Source organism: Stegodyphus dumicola, chromosome 7 (genome assembly GCF_044657685.1).
Source record: "Stegodyphus dumicola isolate Sdum_Otavi_A_Nest chromosome 7, ASM4465768v1".
Lineage (NCBI taxonomy): Eukaryota > Metazoa > Arthropoda > Arachnida > Araneae > Eresidae > Stegodyphus > Stegodyphus dumicola.
In genome coordinates this window covers 31,830,311-31,852,182 of record NC_140774.1, presented here as the reverse complement: position 1 = coordinate 31,852,182, position 21,872 = coordinate 31,830,311, and the positions used below count along the sequence as shown (strand labels likewise).

Here is a 21,872-nt window from a genome sequence, read left to right as displayed (position 1 = left end):
TTTGATTCCTGTTTTGTCAAAATTATCACATGAAGATTCAACGAAATGGTTTAAATATGTTTCAGATGTTCAGAGAATAATCAACAGTACAACTACGAGAAGTACGAAATATTCACCGTTTGAGCTTCTCATAGGCACGAAAATGAAGAATAAAGAAGATTTGAGAATTAGTGAAATATTGAATGAAGAATATCTAAAACAATTGATGCAAGAACGTAATGAAATGAGAGAAGATGCGAAAAACAACATTTTGAGGATTCAAGAAGAGAATCGAAAACAATTTAACAAGAAACGTAAGAAACCGAAACTATACAAGATTGGCGACTTGGTAGCCATTCAGAGAACTCAATATGGGACTGGTTTGAAACTACGACCTAAGTTTCATGGACCGTATAAAATCATAGCTGTTCGATCAAATGACAGATATGAAGTCGAGAAAGTAGGATGCCATGAAGGACCAAATTTGACATCTACTGCGGCTGACCATATGAAGCCATGGTCAAATTGATTTAATGCTTGTGTCAGCTCAAAGCCTAAGGACCTGATACTCTTTTTTCTTTCTTTTTTTGTTTTTTTTTATTCTCTTTGCAGGTACATGATAGTGATGTCCATTCAACAGACATCGAGGACGATGCCTCTTCAGGCTGGCCGAAGCTGTGGGAAATCATACCGTCCAATGCTGAATGAGAATTGCCCGTTATGACGTCATCAGTATACCATCACAGCCCAGCGCAGTAAGAATCATCCCAGACAGCGCTGAGACCTGGTCGAGAGTGGAGGGCAGACGTGAGCAGACGGCTCACACGTCTTCAAGAGTTTATAAACTTATATTGTGCTTTCGATGTTATGCCTTTACATCATTATGTTAATCCTGCATACCGTTAACTTCATCTTTATATACTTTTTTTATTTACTTTTATTTCTTTCTATTAAATAAACCATTTAAATATTACTTCGTGATCTCATGCTGTGAATCAAGTCAAATTCTACATACATAGTGTCACAAATTTATCAATTCGGAGTCATTTTACGTGCGCAACGAGTGCAAATAGTATAAGCACGATAGTAAAAATTCCAAATTTGCTATTATAAATTTGGAATCTATCCGAATTTAACAAAACCAAATCTGTTAATTTGCAACTCATAACGTAATATAAAGCATTATATAGCTACCAGAGACCCTTCTATTTTTCAAAAACTCGCCAGTTAAATGCAAATAAACTAAAATTGGCTTAACAGGATTTCAAATTTATGTTAGAGAGCGGGATCGTTTTCCTATTCCAAGAATAGAGGATTTTCACCATATATATATATATATATATATATATATATATATATATATATATAAAATTTCAAAAATTGACCTATTTAAAACTTATTTCCAGATTCCAACAGCGGAAGAAGATAAAATAAAACAGCAATAATAACGCCATTGGGGCTATTTTGAATTTACCGTAATCACTTCGGGTTAAGGAATGCCCCATCTATGTTTCGACGATTTCATCAATGAAATGTTTTTCGGACTAAACTTTGTTTCCACCTATTTAGACGACATTTTAGTATTTTCTTCAACAGAAGACGAACATTCAGAGCATCTACATTGAAACATTTATGCAAAGTCCATATTCCTGAATTTTGAAACCAGTGCTTTCAAATGCCTGCAGTGTTCCTCAGAATCTTTAGATGCTATAAGCAAGTCTTCGACGAAAGCATAAACACCTTCTAAATCTCGGGTGACTAAGTTTATAAAACTTTGAAAAGTCGCGGATGCGTTGCATAAACTGAATTGCATACGGGTACTTCCGAATAAACCGAATGGTGTTGCCGTATTTTTGGCACACACGCGGGGCCGCAAGGCGCGCTACTTATCACTATCACCACAAATCTATTTTTCATTAATTCCTGCGAGAAACTTTTTTTGATTTACGAACATTGCGGTTGATAAAAAGAATGAATTAATTTCAGGTGTGAAATAATTTTGAAAGCGAGTTTCAATATAATAATAAAATTTAGCAACAGCTTGAAGAAGAAAAGTCGAGAAATGAAACTGAAACTTATCTGGTGACGTCAGAAAGGGGAATTCCCTGGCGCTGAAGTTATCTTTCGTCGAACTTGGCAGAATTAAGGTAGGAGACATCGCGTGTTTGAAAACTTGCGGGTAAGTTTTTTTTTCTTTTTTTTTTTTTTTTAAAGGCGTCGTTGAATCGTCATGTAATCGACATTATAATTTATTAATGTTTATTTTTCTTTCCTAAACAGTTTGGGAAAATCGTACGAAAATAATACGGAAGTTATTGACAATGTTGAAGTGTGCTTAGGTGTATAATTTAATTTCTTTTAGTATAACGCTAGTAAACTGACTTTGTCAGTGGATGATCTGTTTTCCTGAAATTTATTTAATTTTAACGCTTATGAAAGTTTGTGATTTTTTTGTGTTATAAATATTATAGTTAATTTTAACTCTTATGAAAATGTAATATCGTTATTATATAAAAACATTGATTATCTGTGTTATAAATATTATCTCTTTCGCATCTTTAATTTTTTTTTTCGTGTGACATGAAATGCTGTTTTGAAACATGTGTAAAATTATATTTTAAAAGATCGTTTAAAAATTTAACGGGGTAATTTCCAACTTGGATATGTATTACTTTTAATACTAAGGTTTTCTAATTGCTCACTAAGCATTGGAACTTTTATCTGGTTCTATCGTATGCAATTTCTGTTACAGAAACTATGGTATTTTAATATCTGTAACTGTGGACACATGACATATTATTATAAGAATATAATTATTTAGATTGTGCTGTGTTAACTTTTTAATAGGGCCATTGTTCCCAGCTGGAAACATCAACTTGAAAATTCGTTTTAAAATAAAATTTCATTCGTTTTGTAAATGAAAGTGAGATTGAATTTTTAGTATTGAAATCAGATTTCAGATATCAAAAGATGTGAGGGTAGGCATGTTAGTCACCTTTTGAGCTACATAAACTGATGTCATTTTTGGCTGACAGCTTATATATTTCTGGCAAATGAATTTGAAAATAATGTCAATTAATTCTGCTTCTGACAATTCTGCTAAATTAAAGAAAACTTATAATCGAAATTATCGTGTGTCGAAATTCAGAAAATAGTCTGCCATTTTAGAACTAAAAAATTCATATAAAATAAGAAAAACAATTCAATATGTCTAAAAATCAGCAGATATAGTTACCAATGTCCACTTTACTAAAAAATAATAAGAAGAAGAAGTGCATTTGCTGTAATTAACTTTTATATTCCCATTTGGGAACATTGGTGAGTGGCCACCACTAATTTGTGAAAGACGGAATTCTCCTTGTCATGAATTTTCACTTAAAATAAAGAAAACTTTTCTTTTTTATCTCCGAAAGGGAGAAATTCCTTTACATTTCAGGAAGAGCAGTACCCTTTTTATACAAAAAAAGAGAATAAATCTATAGTAGACAGGGAAATACCCTAATCCTGATGAAAGGAAATTTCATTTTTATCTAATCTAGTGCATTTCCTTGTCAGATTTTTGGTGAAAGTTGTTGAGTGTTGTTTAGGCCCATGAATTATTGTAACATAATAATACATTTTAAAACCCTAGAGACAGCTGTTGAGTATCTGATAACAATTAGGGATTGATATATCGGATATTTCCGGTGAAGTACTTGAAATTTGTGAATTTTCTGTTGAAACTGTTTGCTTCTCTGAAGAAAACAATGTCTGTAGTCTTGTTGTGCTTTCTGATGTTTGTGAACATGTTAGCATTATTAACAGATAGTCAGTTATCAAAAACATTTCTGAAGTTACAGAGCCAATTTTGAATGAACAATAAAAGAAACGAAACACAATTTATATTTTTTCTTTAATTTAGCAGAATTGTCAGAAGCAGAATTAATTGACATTATTTTCAAACTCATTTGCCAGAAATATATAAGCTGTCTGCCCAAACTGACATCAGTTTATGTAGCTCAGAAGGTGACTAACATGCATAGCCACACATCTTTTGAGTTAATTTTATTGAGTGGATATCATCCAGTACCCTCGAAAAATGTTATTGGATACTTCTGAAGACACAACCATTCCTATTTCCTCTACATTCATGTGAAGGGAAGAATTCAGACATCGAAGAAAATTTTCATTTGATGGATAATTCTTCATTAAAGTCTTGTGATAAATTGGGCAAAATTCAACAATTTAATAAACTGAACACAAAAGCATTATTGAGTTTGAATTATTTTACAATGAACATAGCATTGATGAATCAGTGATTCCATATTGCAGTGACGTATTGGTATTTATGTGCTACTGAAATTATTCTGTAGTAACTATTCTTCAAATTATTCCTCCCATCTTCCAATACAGTTAACTAAATGTTATTCACATGAAAAAGAGAAAAAAAGAAGATTTATAGCAACCAAATATGATTCGTAAATACCATTCTGGAATGCGTAAAGTTGCCATATTAGGTGGAATGTTGTTAAGTATAAATTCCAAATTTTGTAATAAGTAATGGATGTGGAATTTTTTAGCAAATGCATTAAATATGGCTATCATCGCTGGATAGCTTTTATGTACAACAACTTGCAGAAAAAATAAGCAGCTCACTTAGTTCCATCAAGAAATTACAACTGCGTTTTTACCAACTGTAGCAAGAAAGGATCAGGACGAAAAGTTTATTGCTGTATATTAGCAATGTAAAAAGTGATGATCATTACTGCATGTAGTTCAAGGTATGAATAGATCAGTTCAAGGCACACAATAGGGAGTAAATGCGAGATTAAAATAAGAGTGCAAAAAAAGGTTACATTTTAACTACTTTCCAATGTACAATGGGATATAGGTATAAAGTAAAATTTTATGCAGGTTTTATACTGAGAAAAGTGAAATTTTTCATTTAAATTTATAAATTTTCGGCTACATCCATTCCTGTGCTTAAATTTAGCGTAAACTCTTCAGAATGTTTTACTGTTTTGCGTATTTAATCCATTAATCTTAAATTCATGGCCTGCAGGCTGCATGCTCCCTCCTAAAGCAATTTTATCAGGCCCACATAGGTATTTCAATTATTTATTTGTTTCATGTATGATGTTGAAAGATTTCAAGATTATTTGAAGTAGGAATTTGTATTATATACACTTCCATTAAAAATAAATTATAATAACACACCAGGAAATATATAAATGGAGCTAATTAATTTACAGTGTTGTATGATTCTTATTTGAAGATACAGATTTGATTAATATTTATTCATACGGTGTTTGAGATGTAAATAAGCTCAGTTAAGAAGTTTTACGCTAATAATTTTTTGGGAATACAAATATATATGTGAACAGGTTTTACACAGTTGAAAATTAATGAGAAAAATACCAAGTTGACCTTAAGTTCTGCAATTGCACAGTGAAAATTATTTCTAGTAATTTCTCTTTCCGAAGATACAAACATTATTAGGATCGAAACACCATTAAGTTTCAAGCTATAGTAAGAAATAAAGAAGTTTATTTACATATAAACTTATACATTTTTATTCACACATCAAGGAAATATTTCATAAATAAGACAAAGAGACATTGTTATTTATTCTCAAGTTTTGTCCTCCTCTGAAGACTTAGAAACTTTTGTAATTTGCTTATTTTTTGTTTAAATTAGAACAAGTTATTTAATGATTCATTAAACATGTTACAGTTATTTGAAAAAAATGTCACTCTAAGAATTCATTACTTAGCTGTCGATGTATTTGACACAAAGTAACCAAAAAAAAATGTGTCTTACAGGTACCAAACTTTAGACAGAAAACAAATATAAATTTGAATTTTTTCCTTTGTGATATTATTATTACTGTTCATGTATGTTGTGATAAATATGTAGTAAGTAATATTTAAAATTTATCGAGAATACTTCTTATTTTGCTAATAAAAGTTTTCGTTTTATTTGAAAAAAAAAAAAAAAGATCTAGCCCATCAGTTGTTTCCAGATCATGCATTTGGCACACTTGCAATTTAAGTTTGAAAAAACTGTTTTAGTCTATTAAAAGTGGCCAGTGCTCCCGATTGTAACCGTTATAAAAATTTTATATAAAAATCTTTCTTACTATTTTAATGATTGATATCTTTAAAAATAAGCATTAGAAATGAAATAAACAAAAAAGTAATGAAAAATACACTTGGATCTAAATTTGGTTTTTAAAAGGTTGAACCAGTGTGGTGGTTAGTTATAATTTTGAAAGATAAATTTAGGGCCTTAAAGTAATCACATGATGAAATATGTATTCCATTTGTCTGCAGACAGGTCCAGATTATACCAAAACGTTTTTGGCGAGGGGAGGGCAAATTTAATGATTTTGGAATTGGTAATATTTTTTCTTTAAATCCCTCTCCTCAAGTTTGTTTTATGTGCATTTAAACCTTGGAAGATTTTAAAAGATGTTTTTAATTTCAAGCTAGGAATTATTATTCATTGATGAGAGAAAATATGTAAATAGAATTGTAGTGAATAGTGACCATTACTGGACTTAATTCTTTATATCTTGTTAGTGTAGCATATTTTATGGAACATTCTAAAATTCAGCAGTTTTGTCGTCTTAGATCTGTTACTTGTTTCTGACTTCACTTTCGGCCTCAATCCAAAAATAACGTCAGTTTTTGTCTGTCATGCTAACTTTATAAGCTGTAGAATACCTCTCTTTGTCTCCAAAGTCATACAAAGAAAATAAACGGAAAACTTACCAAATATACTATTCGTAAAGAATAGTTTTATTTATACAAAGACATATATATATACATAGTTAAGGCATATATATATACATAGTAAAGGTGTATGTATGTATATAGTTTTAATTATATATATATGCTATATATATATATGCTATATATATATATATATATATATAGTTACTGCAAATTTAATTTTGTTCATACGAATAGTAAAGTTACTGCAAATTAAATTTTGTTCATACGAATAGTAAAGTTTTTTTAAACCAAACTGTAAACATACATATTGTTAAAAGGTAAAATTTTCGCTTATAGCTTTATCTGGAGTGTTTAATCTGTGGTTATCGCTGGATGCTCAAACAACAATCAGCTATCATATGTACATCGAATCTACCTTGGTACCATGCCTCCATAACCTTCAAATCTCGGTGGAACCACTCAGACTGCTATTACTGACTGCACTAAGATTTTTCGAGAAGTTTTCAAGATGGCTATGTAAAATATGCAGTTTGATATTCATGTTGCAGCAATGGCATTTTGAAGCTCTCCGAAAGTTGCTGGACAATTTCTCTGTAATTCCGTGTTTGTGCATTTCCAAGAAAGTCTTCGACAATGTTTTTGAATGACAACCAAGCATTCTTTTCAAGTTCTGTCATTGTTCCGTTGAAATGTTCATTTTTAAGGAGCTGCTGAATCTGTGGATCATAAAACCCACTAGCTTTCATCTTTTCAAACAAGAGGCTAGGAACTGACGAAATGAGATTCTTTAAACAGTCTCCTTCAATTGGGAAAGCTTTAACAAATTGCTTCTTGAGACCCAGTTTTATATGCAAAGGTTGAAATGTAATGTTTTTTCTGTCGACAAGTGGCTGATGTAGAATGTTTGTATCATCAGGTTACAGTTCAGACTGTGGCAGGCAGTTCAACTACACACAATACTTCTCGAACTCTACTGTCCCACAAACCCCCCCAAAAAATCAGGGATACTTGGTATATCCGTGTTGCTGGCCAAGGAAGAAGCTGACCATTTTAAGGTCAACACAGATGATTCATTGGTGCGCGTGATATTGCAACAAATCAGTGACTCTCTTTATATCGTTATATCCTTTACGCAAACAAACTGAATACCGTATTGGGACTACACCAAATAAATTTGTATTGTGGAGGAGAACACCTCAAACTCCGCTTTGAGCTATCGATGAACAATTACCATTGAATTGCGTGATAGGCTGGAATTCCCAACTTTTCCATTAAACCATTTATGTTACGGCAATACGCAAACCATCATCACTTTGAAAGTATTGTAGAAATGCACATTCTTTTGATCGAAAGTAGGATATCAGAACTCCTTTTTTCAAGCAAGTTTTTTCTCATGCAGTCTTGATGTTAACAGTGCGAAGCTTTTTTGATATTCCCAAATCTTGTGCCAAATCATTCAGTTTATGCTGGTCAAATCCCTTAAGAAGAAAATCGTCTTCACTTTCAAAATCTTTGTTGTTGGAGTCAGCTTGATATTCACCAGAACCATGTTCCTGCATTTCCAAAGAAGATAATTTTGAAACGTGGCAGTAGAAGTTCTACTGAGTGAGGCACTGGGCATATTAGCTGATGGTAAACTAGGATACACTTATTTTACATTTGTTTTTCTTGTTATATCTTGACATTTTTCACTATTCAAAAGTAACAATAAGTTAGGTGATCTTTGGGCTTTCGCCAAATTATAAGTACACCAGATGGAAATATCGAACGTGCTCCCTTCGTCCACATCCATAAACTCTCGACACATTGCTTGCGCACTTTGTGAGAAGCCTATGGTTTATCAAGATCACAAATTTTAACTAATAAAATAGGCACAATTCTCTTGTGTGACAAATGTACTGTTTTTCCTTTAACTGGGAATGGTAAAATTGCCACATATATAATAAAATGGGTCGGGGCCGTTTAAGCACTTATGACATGAACTAGCAGATGCAGACATAAGGAAAGGTTTCAGTTCATATTTAAGTAAAATCTAAATACTACTAACCTTGTATACAAACAAGAGCATGGACTCCATGTTGGAATGTGCTTCACTACCTCAGAGTGACACACATCTCACTATGAGCTGCTTAGTACCATTAAATGGTAATAAGAAAGTACCATTGAATGTATCTATAATGTAAGGAAATGCGATCATTTCTCATATTTAATACATATAAAATATCACAATATACACAATCGAGTCAAATTAAAGTGACGACCTGTAAAAAGCCAAAATAACCTCCTTTCGCAGAATGGACCACTGCAAGATGTGCAGGAAGAGAGTCAGTTAGGTTCTTGAAGGTGTTCACTTGAATGTTGAGACATGCCATGTATTTATAATGTAAGAAAATGCGGTCATTTCTCACATTTAATACATATAACATATCACAATATACACAGTCCAGTCACATTAATGTGATGACCTGTCAAAATCCAGAATAACCACCTTTCGCAGAGTGGACCGCTGCAAGACGCGTAGGAAGAGAGTCAGTTAGGTTCTTGAAAGTGTTCACTTGGATATTGAGCCATGCCAACTCCATTGCAGTGGCCAGGTGTGCTAGGTTACGTAGTTAAGGATCCTTGGCGCGAGCAACCCGATCGAGGTGGTCCCACAGATTTTTGATTGGGTTTAAGTCCGGGGAGTTTACTGGCCAGGGGAGTATGGTCATCCTGGTTCTCTTCGAACCACACACTTACATTGCGAGCTGTATGATACTTTTTATTGTCCTGCTGGTAGATGCCGTCATTCTGAGAAAAAACAATTCCCATGTAGGGGTGGACATGGTTTGCAAGGACAGATGCATATTTCTGTTGATCCGTCATGCCTTGATTGATGCAAAGATGAGTGCACCCACAAAATTCCACGAAAACATTCTCTAGACCAAAATGCTCCCTCCTGCAGCCTGGATTGTTCTGGTAATTGTTGAAGAGCATTTGCTTTCCGACATTTCGCGCCATGTACACCACTATCTATCCGATGGAGCATAACACATAATTCATTGTAAAAATCCATTTATTGCCACTCAGTCGACGTCCAGTTGCAGTACTGGTGTGCAAATTCCAGCCTTCGTTGCCAATGAACAGCAGTCAGCATAAGTGCTTTAACTAGGCATCTGCTATGGTGGCCCATATGCAGCAATGTTTGCTGAGCTGTAGTGGAAGAGACACTGTTGGTAGCCCTTTGGTTCATCTGGGCGGTCAGTTGCTCAACGTTTGCGCGTCTGTTTGCTCGAACACATCTCTGCAGCAGTCGTTTACCTCTGTCGTCTGTGCCTGCATCACATTTGCCACGTCCCTGATTTTGGATAGTGCCAGTTTGCCATGCACGATATACTTACCACGACGGTATGCAAGCAGTTTACAAAATTAGCCATTTTGGAAATGCTTTCACCCTTACCCCAAAAGGCAATGATCACGCCTTTTGGACGTCATATAAATCGCTCCGTTTCGGCATTACGCCAATGATTGCAATGTTTTTGGATTCTCTCGGACACTTTTTATATGCGCTCCACTGCAATGCGCTGCTAACTGTCTTCTGTTATTGGTTATTTCATGTTGACATCGAAAGTAGGGAATGGTCACATTAATGGGATGGACTGTGTATATTATAGTTGCAACCACCTTATTGTAATATGCAAAAGGATGATACTTTCAATTAAGTAAGAAGTGTATTAGTTTATATTCAATGTCATTCAGATCAGTAAATTATGCATATGTTATGTGATAAACTAAATTATGTATTTTCTGTACTGCTCTTAAATTAAAATATTTCAGCTTTTGTTATGTTTTTATTATATAAAATTAAATGTAATTTCTTGCAAAAAGTGTGACATGGAATAGACAAAAAAAAACATTTCTTATTCATAAATGTTTACTTTTCATTTCTTTTACAGATTTTGTATTAGTTTGCAGCTTTGAGAAATATTCAGACATTGAACATGAATACAAAATTTTACGAGTCTATAATTGCAAATGAGAGAGAAAAATTTAAGGTAAATGAAGCAGCACTAAAGAAAGCTGCCGCTGATGTTGCTAAATCATATAATCGGAAAGCTTTAAAGAAAGGCTCTACTTACCTTAATTACAACTATGCTGCAAACCGATGTGCTTATCTTTATAAATATGCAGATATACACACAGGTCTTGTGACCAAATATTTCGAAAATTTGATTGAAAAAGAAGAAGTTAAAAACTTGCTGGAATCTAAAAAGAATTTAAAAATCTGTTGTCTAGGAGGAGGTCCGGGCACAGATATTGTGGGTATATTTCGAGCCTTAGCAAAATATTCTGCTTTTCATGAAAAAGTATCAGAAGTCAGGGTTCTAGATATTTGCAAAGGATGGCGGAATTCGTTCAAGCGAATTATATCAAGCATAAAAAAAGGAAAAATGAAGGGCATACCAGAAAATTTTATTGATAAGAAAAGATTTTTTGCTCATTTGATCTCTGTCGACCTTCTTGGTGCCTTGCCACAAGGAGTTGTGAATGTAATTTCAAATGCAGATATTATATGCATGGTTAAATTCGTATCAGCGGTTCTTGGAAAGCCAGAATCAGTGTCAGCATTACAGGTATGTATAAAAATACTGAGTACTTCTTTATTTAAAAGATTTCACTTTAGTTTCAATATTTATATCTTTTGTTGTCAGGTCAATTTGTGTAATAAGTGAAAGAGTTTTAAATGAGATTATTTTATTGTTGCATATATATATTTAATAAAGTATTTGCAAGAACTAACATATTTTAATATAATTCTTCCAATTAAAAAAAATAAACAAGCATTTTATATTTTTACCGATGTATATAGACAGCCTATGAAAAACAGTCCTATTGAAACCAGCTGTAACGAACTTTTAAGGGACTGGAAGTTTGATTCATTATATCCTTATGAGGATATAATGAGTCTTATATGAAAAGAATAGATTATCTATGAAAATAATGCAAAAAAATCGCCAAGGTGTACCTTGAAATATATTTTCCCCGAAAGTTTTAGAACATGAATTAATTAGTACGAAATGACGTTTGGTTCACAAGCATAAAATAAATTGTCGCCTATATACCCATAATCGATGCGCGACGATTCTTCTCTGCATAATCACATTTTGGAAATGTAGCAGTGCACAACTGCAGATTGTGACGTTGTACTGTATTGTAACGTCTCGGATTTCTTCTTGTTTGGTTGGATTTCTCTTGGATTTCTTCTTGTTTGGTTACATAAACGATCAGGTTTATGCAACTTCACATACAAGTTGGCTGGATCTAAATCATCATATTACAGATGCTTGCAACAATGTGATACCTTCCACGCTGAGAAATATGAATGTAGAATTACTCTCACGAATACAAATCTGTATCATAAGCAATGGCAAACTTTTCAAACATACTCTAGATCAGCGGTCGTCAACCCTTAGAACTTCACGGACCATTACATATATAATTTTATATTTGGTGGACCACTAATTTCAATTTAAAAAAGGTAAATACATTTATGCAGTAATAATCAGCAAACTACACATATTTCGTTCACACTGAAAAATTACATGAAAAGTACAAAAATTTTACCTTGTACAGAAAGCTTCACATTTCCATATCACTGAAAAGGAACTTTACGAAAAGCAAGAACAATCGGCAAAGGCAAAGCAATATCAATAAACTGACAGTGCTATGCCCCCAATTTTTAATTATTGTAAACCTAATAATCATCTCTTACTCAGCAATTGTGCCATCGATCAACAGTTAGACAAAACAAAAACGGAAACTTCCAGTGATGCAATTACAAGAATGCAGATGGTTCTCATAAAAATCCATCAAGTTGCCTATTGACATGGAGAAAAACTGTGATATTAGCGACTAAAATAGCCTATGTTTGTAATTCAAAAGGAAAAAGAATTCCATTTCGCGCTATTATTGATAACAGCAGCATATCTATGGATGCAAACTCTCACTTTCAAATGTCGCTAGGTACACCTTCAAATGTAGCTAAGAAGTAGCTAAATTCAGAAGGAATTTCGCTAAAAGTAGTAGCTAAAATTTTAAAAAAAGTATAATCCATATTCTATAATGGATTTTGTTACTCGTCAGTTTTTAAATTGAATCTTCAAAAAAATATAATGTCCCAATTTTTCTGCGGACCATCGAAAAGTTTTCACAGACCTCCGCTGCGTTCTGAGCTATCTACGTGTTTTGCAATGAGCATTTCTGCATTTCTATGTCTGAGTGTTCCTACCTCAGTACTTCTCTGAATTTGTTTTTGTTACATATAAGTAAAATTTAAAAAAGGCCTGGTATGAATTTAATGGTCGAAACACAAACATACATACTTGAGCTTGTAGCCTTGGCTACTAATGTTTAAAATTAATTTATGACTAGGAACAGCATGAATTATAAACAAATAGCTAAGTTATTGCATTTTATTTTCCAGATATCGAAATGCGACACTACGAGAAACGTTTTGAAACCAAAACCTAGCAATCATGAATCAGAACTAGAACTAGTTGCCATTCAGCATAAAGAAATTTAAATATAAATATGAACTACTTGTTCATATTTATATTTAAATTTCATTTTATGTTCATATTTATATTGCCATTCAGCATAAAAGAAATATAAATATGAATATTAACAAAATATTACAGTTAATTTTATAAAATAATTAAACACATGAACAAATATATGAAATAAAAAATAATTATTTCTCATGCAATAACTGGGCCACTACACTACTCCCCCACCAGTAACTAAGTTACGTTACGAAGATGGAGAAATAGGTAGTAACTAGTATTGCAGTGTTAATCACTATCAAAATAATTTAGTCAGTCCTTGAATCTAACAGGTAAACGTATAGTTCTGCCTGTGCGAGAATGTTTTTGATTCACATCCGAATTTGAGTCCGGTCTCTGCAAATTAGTGTAGTTAGGTTGTATCAAGTGAGAATTTTCCTCAGCTAAAATATATGCTGGTTTCAAGCGATCCAGGGATACATTAACATGTTTTCCTTTTATGCTAATAGTAAAATATTTGTCCTTGCGATCAATAACAGGAAATGGTCCCTCATAAGGAGGTTCCAGAGGTTTTTTTACCCGATCTATTCGCTGAAACACATGAGAACAAGTTTTTAAGTCTTTATGTACAAATATCTGTTCAGATGAATTTTTACGAATTAGTCTCGGTCCAACAACTTCCATCTGTTTCTGGAGTTTATTAGCAAAAGTCTCCGGTGCTGTCTGGATACTTGGTTCGCTGAAAAACTCTCCAGGAAGTCTGAGACTCTGGCCATAAACTACTTGCGCAATAGAATGATTTGTGTCTTCTTGAATAGCAGTACGCAAACCCAAAAGTACTGTTGGTAACGTGTCCGTCCAAGATATGTTATTGTGGGCTTTTAATCTTGTTTTTAATGTTCGATGAAGGCGCTCAATTTTGCCATTACACGAGGGGTGGTAGGCATCAGTGTGTTGTAAATTGATGCCACAGATTTTGGACAAAGCTCGTAATGTATCACTTTTAAATTGGGATCCACGATCACTAATGAGTTTACTTGGCGTTCCGAAACGCGCAATCCAGTTGCTATAAAAGGCTCTTGCGACGTTCTCAGCGGAAATATTTTCTAAAGGAATTGCTTCCATCCAATTCGAAAATCTATCTATGCAAGTAAGACAATAAATATTCCCTTTAGATGGTGGAAGTGGTCCTATGAGATCGATATGGATGACAGAAAATCTTCCTGGTGGTACTTCAAACTCACCTAATTTTGTTTTGGTATGCCGACTGGTTTTAGCTTTTTGGCAAGGAATGCAGGTTCTTGTCTACAACTGTACATCTTTTTTTATGTTAGGCCAAATGAATTTTGATGTCATTAATTTCATAGTCGATTTTATTCCTGGATGTGATAAACCATGAATTCGTTGAAAGACGTGTTTTCTGAAAGCCTGAGGAATATACGGCCGAATATGTTTAGTTGATGTATCACACCACAAATATTTCCCCGAAGGTAGAGAACATTGCTTGAAATTCAAGGAAGTAGTGGTTTGCAAACTCTTCAGTTCTTCATCTTGAGTTTGTTCATCAGCTATTTTATCATAATCTATCGATGAAATTTCATTAACTCTAGATAATGTATCCGCCACAATATTATTCTCACCTTTTACATATTTGATATCAGTCGAAAACTGGGAGATGTATTGAAGTTGGCGAGCCTGTCTAGGTGCTGCTTTGTCAAGTTTTTGACGAAAGGCGAATATTAAGGGCTTGTGATCTGTATAAATTGTAAATACTCTTCCATCTAGATAATGCTTAAAGTGTCTATGTCATGACGTGATGACCACGCATGCGCAGTTTAGCCGAACGGCCTGCAACGCCTCTCTCTCATGAAACTGACTATAGAAGAGTAGTTAGTAGGTAGTAGCGAAGTAACGAAGGAAATGTGTTGTATGTCAGCTTATATGCAAGATACGAAGTGATACTTGTGTGTTCATCGTTTGTACTTATTGTTTTTATTTGTGTGTTAATAAAGTTTTGTGCCGTCAAAATGGCTGTTTTATGCAACGCACACAATACGATACGTCTACGGTAGGAAGTAAATACATATCCAGAAGCTACACGCCCAAGAAAAAGAAGGATATGACAGTCTAACTGAAAGATATATGCTTAATAGTTCTCTAGGTGCTATATTTTTGCTGAGTATCACTTAATTTTTTAGAAAAAAAATGCTATTGGCTTCCACGAGGAGTTTTCATATTGTTGCAACACTGAGCCAATCGCCGTATCTGAAGCATCTGTAAATAACGACAGAGGTAGTTCAGAATTGGGAAAAGACAACAGTGCCGTGTTCACCAGGTCATTCTTGCACGTTTCAAACTGTTTTTCAGCTTCTTCAGTCCATTCGATTTTACGTTTGTCCCTCTTTTTAGCTCCCTTGAGATACGCATGTAACAATGCTTGATTCTTCGCTGCATCCTTTATATAACGACGATAAAAGTTAAGTATTCCAAGAAAAGTTCTAAGTTCATGAATTGTTTCTGGTCGTTTGTAGTTAGAAATAGCTTGAACTCTTTCTGGCAAAGGACGGCAACCCTTAGGTGTAATTAGGTAGCCTAGAAACTCGATTTGGGGAACAGCAAATACAGATTTTGAAACATTAATTCTTAACCCAAATGTATGTAATCTTTCGAAAACTAATTTAAGGTGATTTTCGTGTTCTTCATGGGTACTGGATGCAATGAGTATATCGTCTAAATAGGGAAAAACGAATTCTAATCCTCTAAAGACTTCATGAATAAATCTTTGGAACGTTGCAGGAGGAATTTTTAAACCGAAACTCATTACATTAAATTCGTATATACCGAAAGGAGTGATGATAGCCGTTTTACATTTGTCTTCTTCTGCAATGGGAATTTAAAAATAAGCTTTGAATAAACCAACTTATTCAGAAAAAATATTTGTACCTCTTAAAATATGATGATGAAAATCTTCAATGCGAGGAATTGGATATCGATCAGGTATCGTCTGCGCATTCAATCGTCGGTAGTCTCCGCAAGGACGATATGAACCATCCTTTTTCGTAACAAGGTGCAAGGGACTTGACCACTGGGAGTTTGATGGGCGAATTATGCCATTGTCAAGCATAAATTTAAATTCCTCTTTAGCTATAGCTAAGCGTTTTGGATCGAGCTGTCGTGCCTTTGAATAAACGGGTTGACCATCAGTCGTAATAAAATGTGTAACACCATGTTTAATTTGTGTAGGAAAAAGGTTAGGTTTAGAAATTTCGGGATATTTCGACAGTAAATCGAAAATTTTTATGGATTTATTTAATGTGGTTACTGAGTAATCACTGGAAATAGCAGCGACATCACACTGGACACAAAGCTGTGTTACGCCATCAATTAATTTTTTCTTATTTATATAAGCAATTTATATTTGTGAAGAAAGTCAGCTCCTAAAATACCTTTTGTGACATCAGCAATTATGAATGGAAACTGAAAATCACGACGTAATCCCAAATCAAGAGTTAGCGTTTTTATGCCATAAGTGGAAATATCTGTGCCATTAGCTGCATACAGTTTATATTCAGTTTTACATTTATTCTGTGACGTAGCAGGAATTATGCTTACGTCAGCTCCGCTATCAATAAGAAAGTGCAAATTTGATCTTCGGTCACGAACGAATAAACGAAATTTGCGACAATCCTTCATATTTTCTGCAGCAGCGTTTGCCGCTGAACCTACTGCAGATTCGAGTTTTCCTGGTTTTTGGAATCGTTTTTTACCCAAGCACACGGAGGCTTGCATTTCTCTGGAATGCATTTTGCTCCAAAACGAAAGTGATAAAAACAAAATTTGCCAGTAGTGTCATATCGTTTACGAGATCGGCTTCGAGATCGTGAAGTGAATTACGTAAATCCGAGTCCCTGCGTCTTGAGCGAATGGTTATTTGATCAATTTTTTGTTCAAGAAAGGTAATTCTTTGCAACAAATCATTTGCGGGAACGGAAGGAGCATTAGCACTAAATACTTCTGGTTTCCGATTCATATCACTAATTTTATCTGCCATAGACGCTAACTTAGTTACATCTTCATCACTAACTAATAATATATTTTTTATTGAGTCAGGTAGCTTCTCCAGCCATAAAGTTTTGATTAGATTTTCAGACACATCTGTAGTAGCAACTGATCTCAACTTCTGCAAAAGTTGGCTGCAAAAGTTTCATGTCTCCAAGTTCGATACCAGTAATCAAACGTTTAATCCGTACATTTTCACTTTCTTTGAATAAATGTAATAACCTAATTTTAGCATCCGAAAATTTTGTGGCACTATCGTTCGTTACAATGTCCCAAATATTTTCGACGAACTTAGGTTCAAGCTGTGAAACTAAATAATTAAATTTCGTTTCTTCTGAAACGATATTACTAATTTTGAACTGAGCTTCAACTTGAAAAAACCATATTTCCGGTTTATCAATCCAAAAAGGAGGTATTTTTACACTCACCTTATGAAGCTCCGGTGACTGCATCGTATCTTTCATAGCAGTTTCAGAAGAGTCATTTGTTGACATTTCGAAAATTAATCAGGGTCACCACGATGTAGCCTTGGCTACTGATGTTTAAAATTAATTTATGACTAGGAACAGCATGAATTATAAACAAATAGCTAAGTTATTGCATTTTATTTTCCAGCTATCGAAATGCGACGCTACGAGCAACGTTTTGAAACCAAAACCTAGCAATCATGAATCAGAACTAGAACTAGTTGCCATTCAGCATAAAGAAATTTAAATATAAATAAGAACTACTTATTGCCATTCAGCATAAAAGAAATATAAATATGAATATTAACAAAATACTAAAGTTAATTTTTTTAAAATAATTAAACACATGAACAAATATATGAAATAAAAAATAATTATTTCTCATGCAATAACTGGGCCACTACAAGTTCTTAAGATGAAGAAAAATTGAGGCTAGCAGTTTTACAAAAAAAGACTAAATTTTAAGAAAACGCAACATAGCTAAAGAAATATATTCAGTAGTAGTTTGCCAGGAATATATTGTTTAAGCATGTACCATAAAAATAAATGAAAAATAATATTGCAGTGTCATTAATTGAATGAAATAAAAAAAATGAAAGATGCAACAAATTTTGAGATAAGGTTTCACTTCGCGAAAAACAGGATGGGAATTAAAATAATTAGTTCAATTTGATGGACTATTGATGAATATGGGGAAGATTTCCAAGAAGTGTCATTAATTATAAGATATTTTTGGACATTTTAGCAATACAAAATCAAAAGAGCAGAGCTGGAACTAACATGAGTAACAGTATAAGATTTATTAGTTTCTTCTTTTCTGGCAAAGATTTATTTATGTTTATTTCATCTTTTTAAATGATGTATTTCTGATAAAATGATGCAGGATGTTTTTGCCTCTTGAAAAAGTGGAACCTGCATCAGAATATTAAAATTTAACAGCTCTCTTATGTAATTGTGCCATTTTGAGATTGAATTTTGTCTAACATTTAAAAAAAAATATTTATTTAAGTACAGATTTGGTAATTTTGTTTTCCTGGTATCCAGGATTTCTACTCGTATATACATTTTATGAGACCATGCTTAACTAAATATTTTAATATAATTAATGCAGGAAGAAAAGACTATGTTAGATTATTAAAAACAGCATGTAATATATTTTAATATTTATAACTCTTAAAGTGATTTCACATTTCTGTTGTAAATAATATTACGTTTTTTCCCCTTAAAATTAGAATATTGGAAAAACGTTCAAGCCTGGAACTGTCATCTTATTCATTGATAATTTCCAAGGAAATGTATCTAAATCGCTGGAAGATATTTCTTCACAGATTGGACTTGAAATTACGTTGGGTCCATTGCATGAGGTATTTGTCTGCCGTAAAAGAAAAACTGATAAGAAAGTATACAAATGCATACCACTGCCTGCTACTAGAGTTTCTGTTGTTGGCTATGTTAAAATGTTAACACCACTTAATCTTATGGCTGTTAATTCCTTGCCAGAAAATATTTTGAAAGTTGATAATGATGATGGTTGGTACCCAGAAAGTGATGAAGATGAAAGCTTTTCTTCTTCATTGCGTCCCATCAAACCCATTAAATCTAATGTTAGACCAAAAGATTATAAATCTGTTCATAAACCAAACAATCAGTCACATTTCACTAGGGCTAAAAACAGTAAACGTTCTTGTACTAAATGTAACAAAAAGGAACTGAAGACTAACAAAGATGAAACCTTACGAAAAGAACTTGAATTGTTAGATGTTTCCTTAGAAAAGCTACAAATAGTTCTCAAAAACAGTGAGCGTTCTTGTATTATATGTAACAAAAATGAACTGAAGACAAGCAAAGATGAAACCTTACAAAAGGAACTTGAATTGCTAGTTGTTTCCTTAAAAAAGCTACAAACAATTCTTTAAAAACTTTTTGAAATAAAACATTTGGAAAAAATACAAGCTGTTGCTGCTGCTGTGGCAGCTATAAGGTAATAAAAGGAAATTAAAATACTATAAAATTTCCAGCAAAAGTGAAATTATAATTTTATCCTGTTATGAATAATGTTTACCGTCTGATGACTGTGGACAAGGGTGAATTTAAAGAATTTTTAGTTTTTAAATCTTGCTTTTATCTTCAGTACCATTATCAGTGAATCAGGTTTTCTATAATGTATGAAGAGTGAAATGAATTTGTGTGGAGAAACAGACAGGTCCATCTTTGAGATGATTTTCCATGCTTTGTCAATGAAAGACCAATTATTAATAAATTTGAGACACGTGCTTCTCATTAAATGCTTACACATTATTTTTAATGATTTGAAATCCAGATCACTGATTTCAAGATCACGAGCATTCAGTTAAGTGTTTCATAAGTGAAAATATATTTGGAATCAATAATTGCGTCTGCATGAAACGTCAGTGTAATGCAAGAATTTTATGAACAGTTTTATATGAAATATAATTATGATGAATTTTCTATATTTCTGTAAAATTGAATTTCTATGTTAAATTTATTATCTGAGAATTCTTTAAAATATAAAATTTAAAGAAAGGTATTATTAAATGCTTTATTACCATTAAATGTAATGCTGTGAAATTTACATTTTCTTGTATAACATTTTATATGTAAGTTTTATGTATTATGTAGTATACTGAATTCTTGATTATTTATGCTAATTAATACAGAAGTGCACAAATAATTAAAAATAGTAAAATGTAATTAATTTCTGGGTATTATAAAGAATGTGCTTCAGAAGTTGTAAATGAATGGATATAAACTGTACTTTTAACACCTTAACTGCTGCTTGACCCACCGGTGGAACATGATAGGTTTGTTTAGGAGCCTCATGATCCACCATTGGGTAACAGCAACATTCACGTTTGCGACCACAAGGGCCACTGGTGAATCATCACCTTTTCTGCAGTTTTATGTGGGAACGTAAATTTCTTCGGCCTCCAAATCACTTCGCTCAAGTTGGGCCTTATGCGTATTGGCAAAATTATTTTAAGGAATACAGTTCAATTAAACATTATTTTAATTGAATTGTATTCTTTAACACTTACAATAAAATTTATATAGGTAGTGGTTTTTTTCGAGAAAAAGGTATTTTGCCTTTTCGAAGAGCCATGTTGGCATTTTTTTCAGAGAGTATAGCAAATACTCTGATGATATTAAATGAAATCCATTTATCCATTGCAATTTAACAACTTGTGAACTGTTTCATTTCCCTACAATACCCAGTCATGCTTTTATTCTATCTTCCACCTTTATTTTCTATTCTTCAGTCATTGCTTCAAGGATGTCTTGGACTGTTAAAAATATAGAAATTTCAGCATTCTTAATGTAATCTAAGCATATTTCTGTTTCCTTCACTTACATTTTCAAACCTTTGGATACCAGATTAATTCCAGTAAGGCCTGATGATAACTCATTATCTTCCATTTTATGATATCACAGATCAATTTCTCTAGATATAAATTAGCTTCTTTACAAGTCTTAGCCAGAAGTTTTTTCACAGAGTTTACAAGTTTGGACCTTCATTTATTTTTCAGAGAACTTTCATACGAGATGATATACATATACTTATGAATGACCAAGTGTTCTTTCTGTAAGTTTTAAAATAAAAATTAAATGCTAGCTGTCATTTTCATTTAAGGTTATATTAGAAATTTCACTATAAAACTATTTTAACTAAAGATTTGTTTAAAATTATATTAAATTTTATAAATACATCTTTGTATAAAACACTTTAAATAAAATTTTGCAAACATATATGTATGTATTTTCTTTGACAGTGCATGAAGCTAGACAATATTTGCCATAATTGTATACTGGTCATCAAAATTAGAGTATAAATGACAGAAATAAAATGTAACTGATACTTAATGAAAAATTATTAATAGAAATTTGTACAAAAGCATTAGTTAACATAAATTAAAACGTTTGGCAGTTGATTATTCTCAAAATATTGAAATTAAAGCCAAATTTATAGAAATTGGAAAATGTTAGAAAATTTAAGTTATCTCTTGTGAAAAAATGTTTTCTTTAATATTGTCTGTGGTTACCTCAGACAGATATGCATACCTCACATCTTGATTTCATAGACTTTACCAAAG

The 21,872-nt window shown here is 32.8% G+C and overlaps 1 protein-coding gene across 2 annotated transcripts; it reads left to right on the top strand.

The window, feature by feature from the left end:
• The first annotated feature begins 2,003 nt into the window (after positions 1–2,003).
• On the top strand, positions 2,004–21,528 carry LOC118195940 (uncharacterized). 2 transcript variants are annotated; one of them, XM_035367315.2, is made up of 3 exons: positions 2,004–2,158; positions 10,631–11,308; positions 18,996–21,528. In XM_035367315.2, exons 2-3 carry the CDS (start codon positions 10,676–10,678, stop codon positions 19,677–19,679), a joined length of 1,317 nt encoding a protein of 438 aa, XP_035223206.1. In that variant the 5' UTR covers positions 2,004–2,158; positions 10,631–10,675; the 3' UTR covers positions 19,680–21,528. The 2 variants fall into 2 exon arrangements, with proteins under 2 accessions (XP_035223206.1, XP_085676187.1); XM_085820061.1 differs by lacking the exon at positions 2,004–2,158 and adding an exon at positions 2,295–2,318.
• The last annotated feature ends 344 nt before the right edge of the window (positions 21,529–21,872 follow it).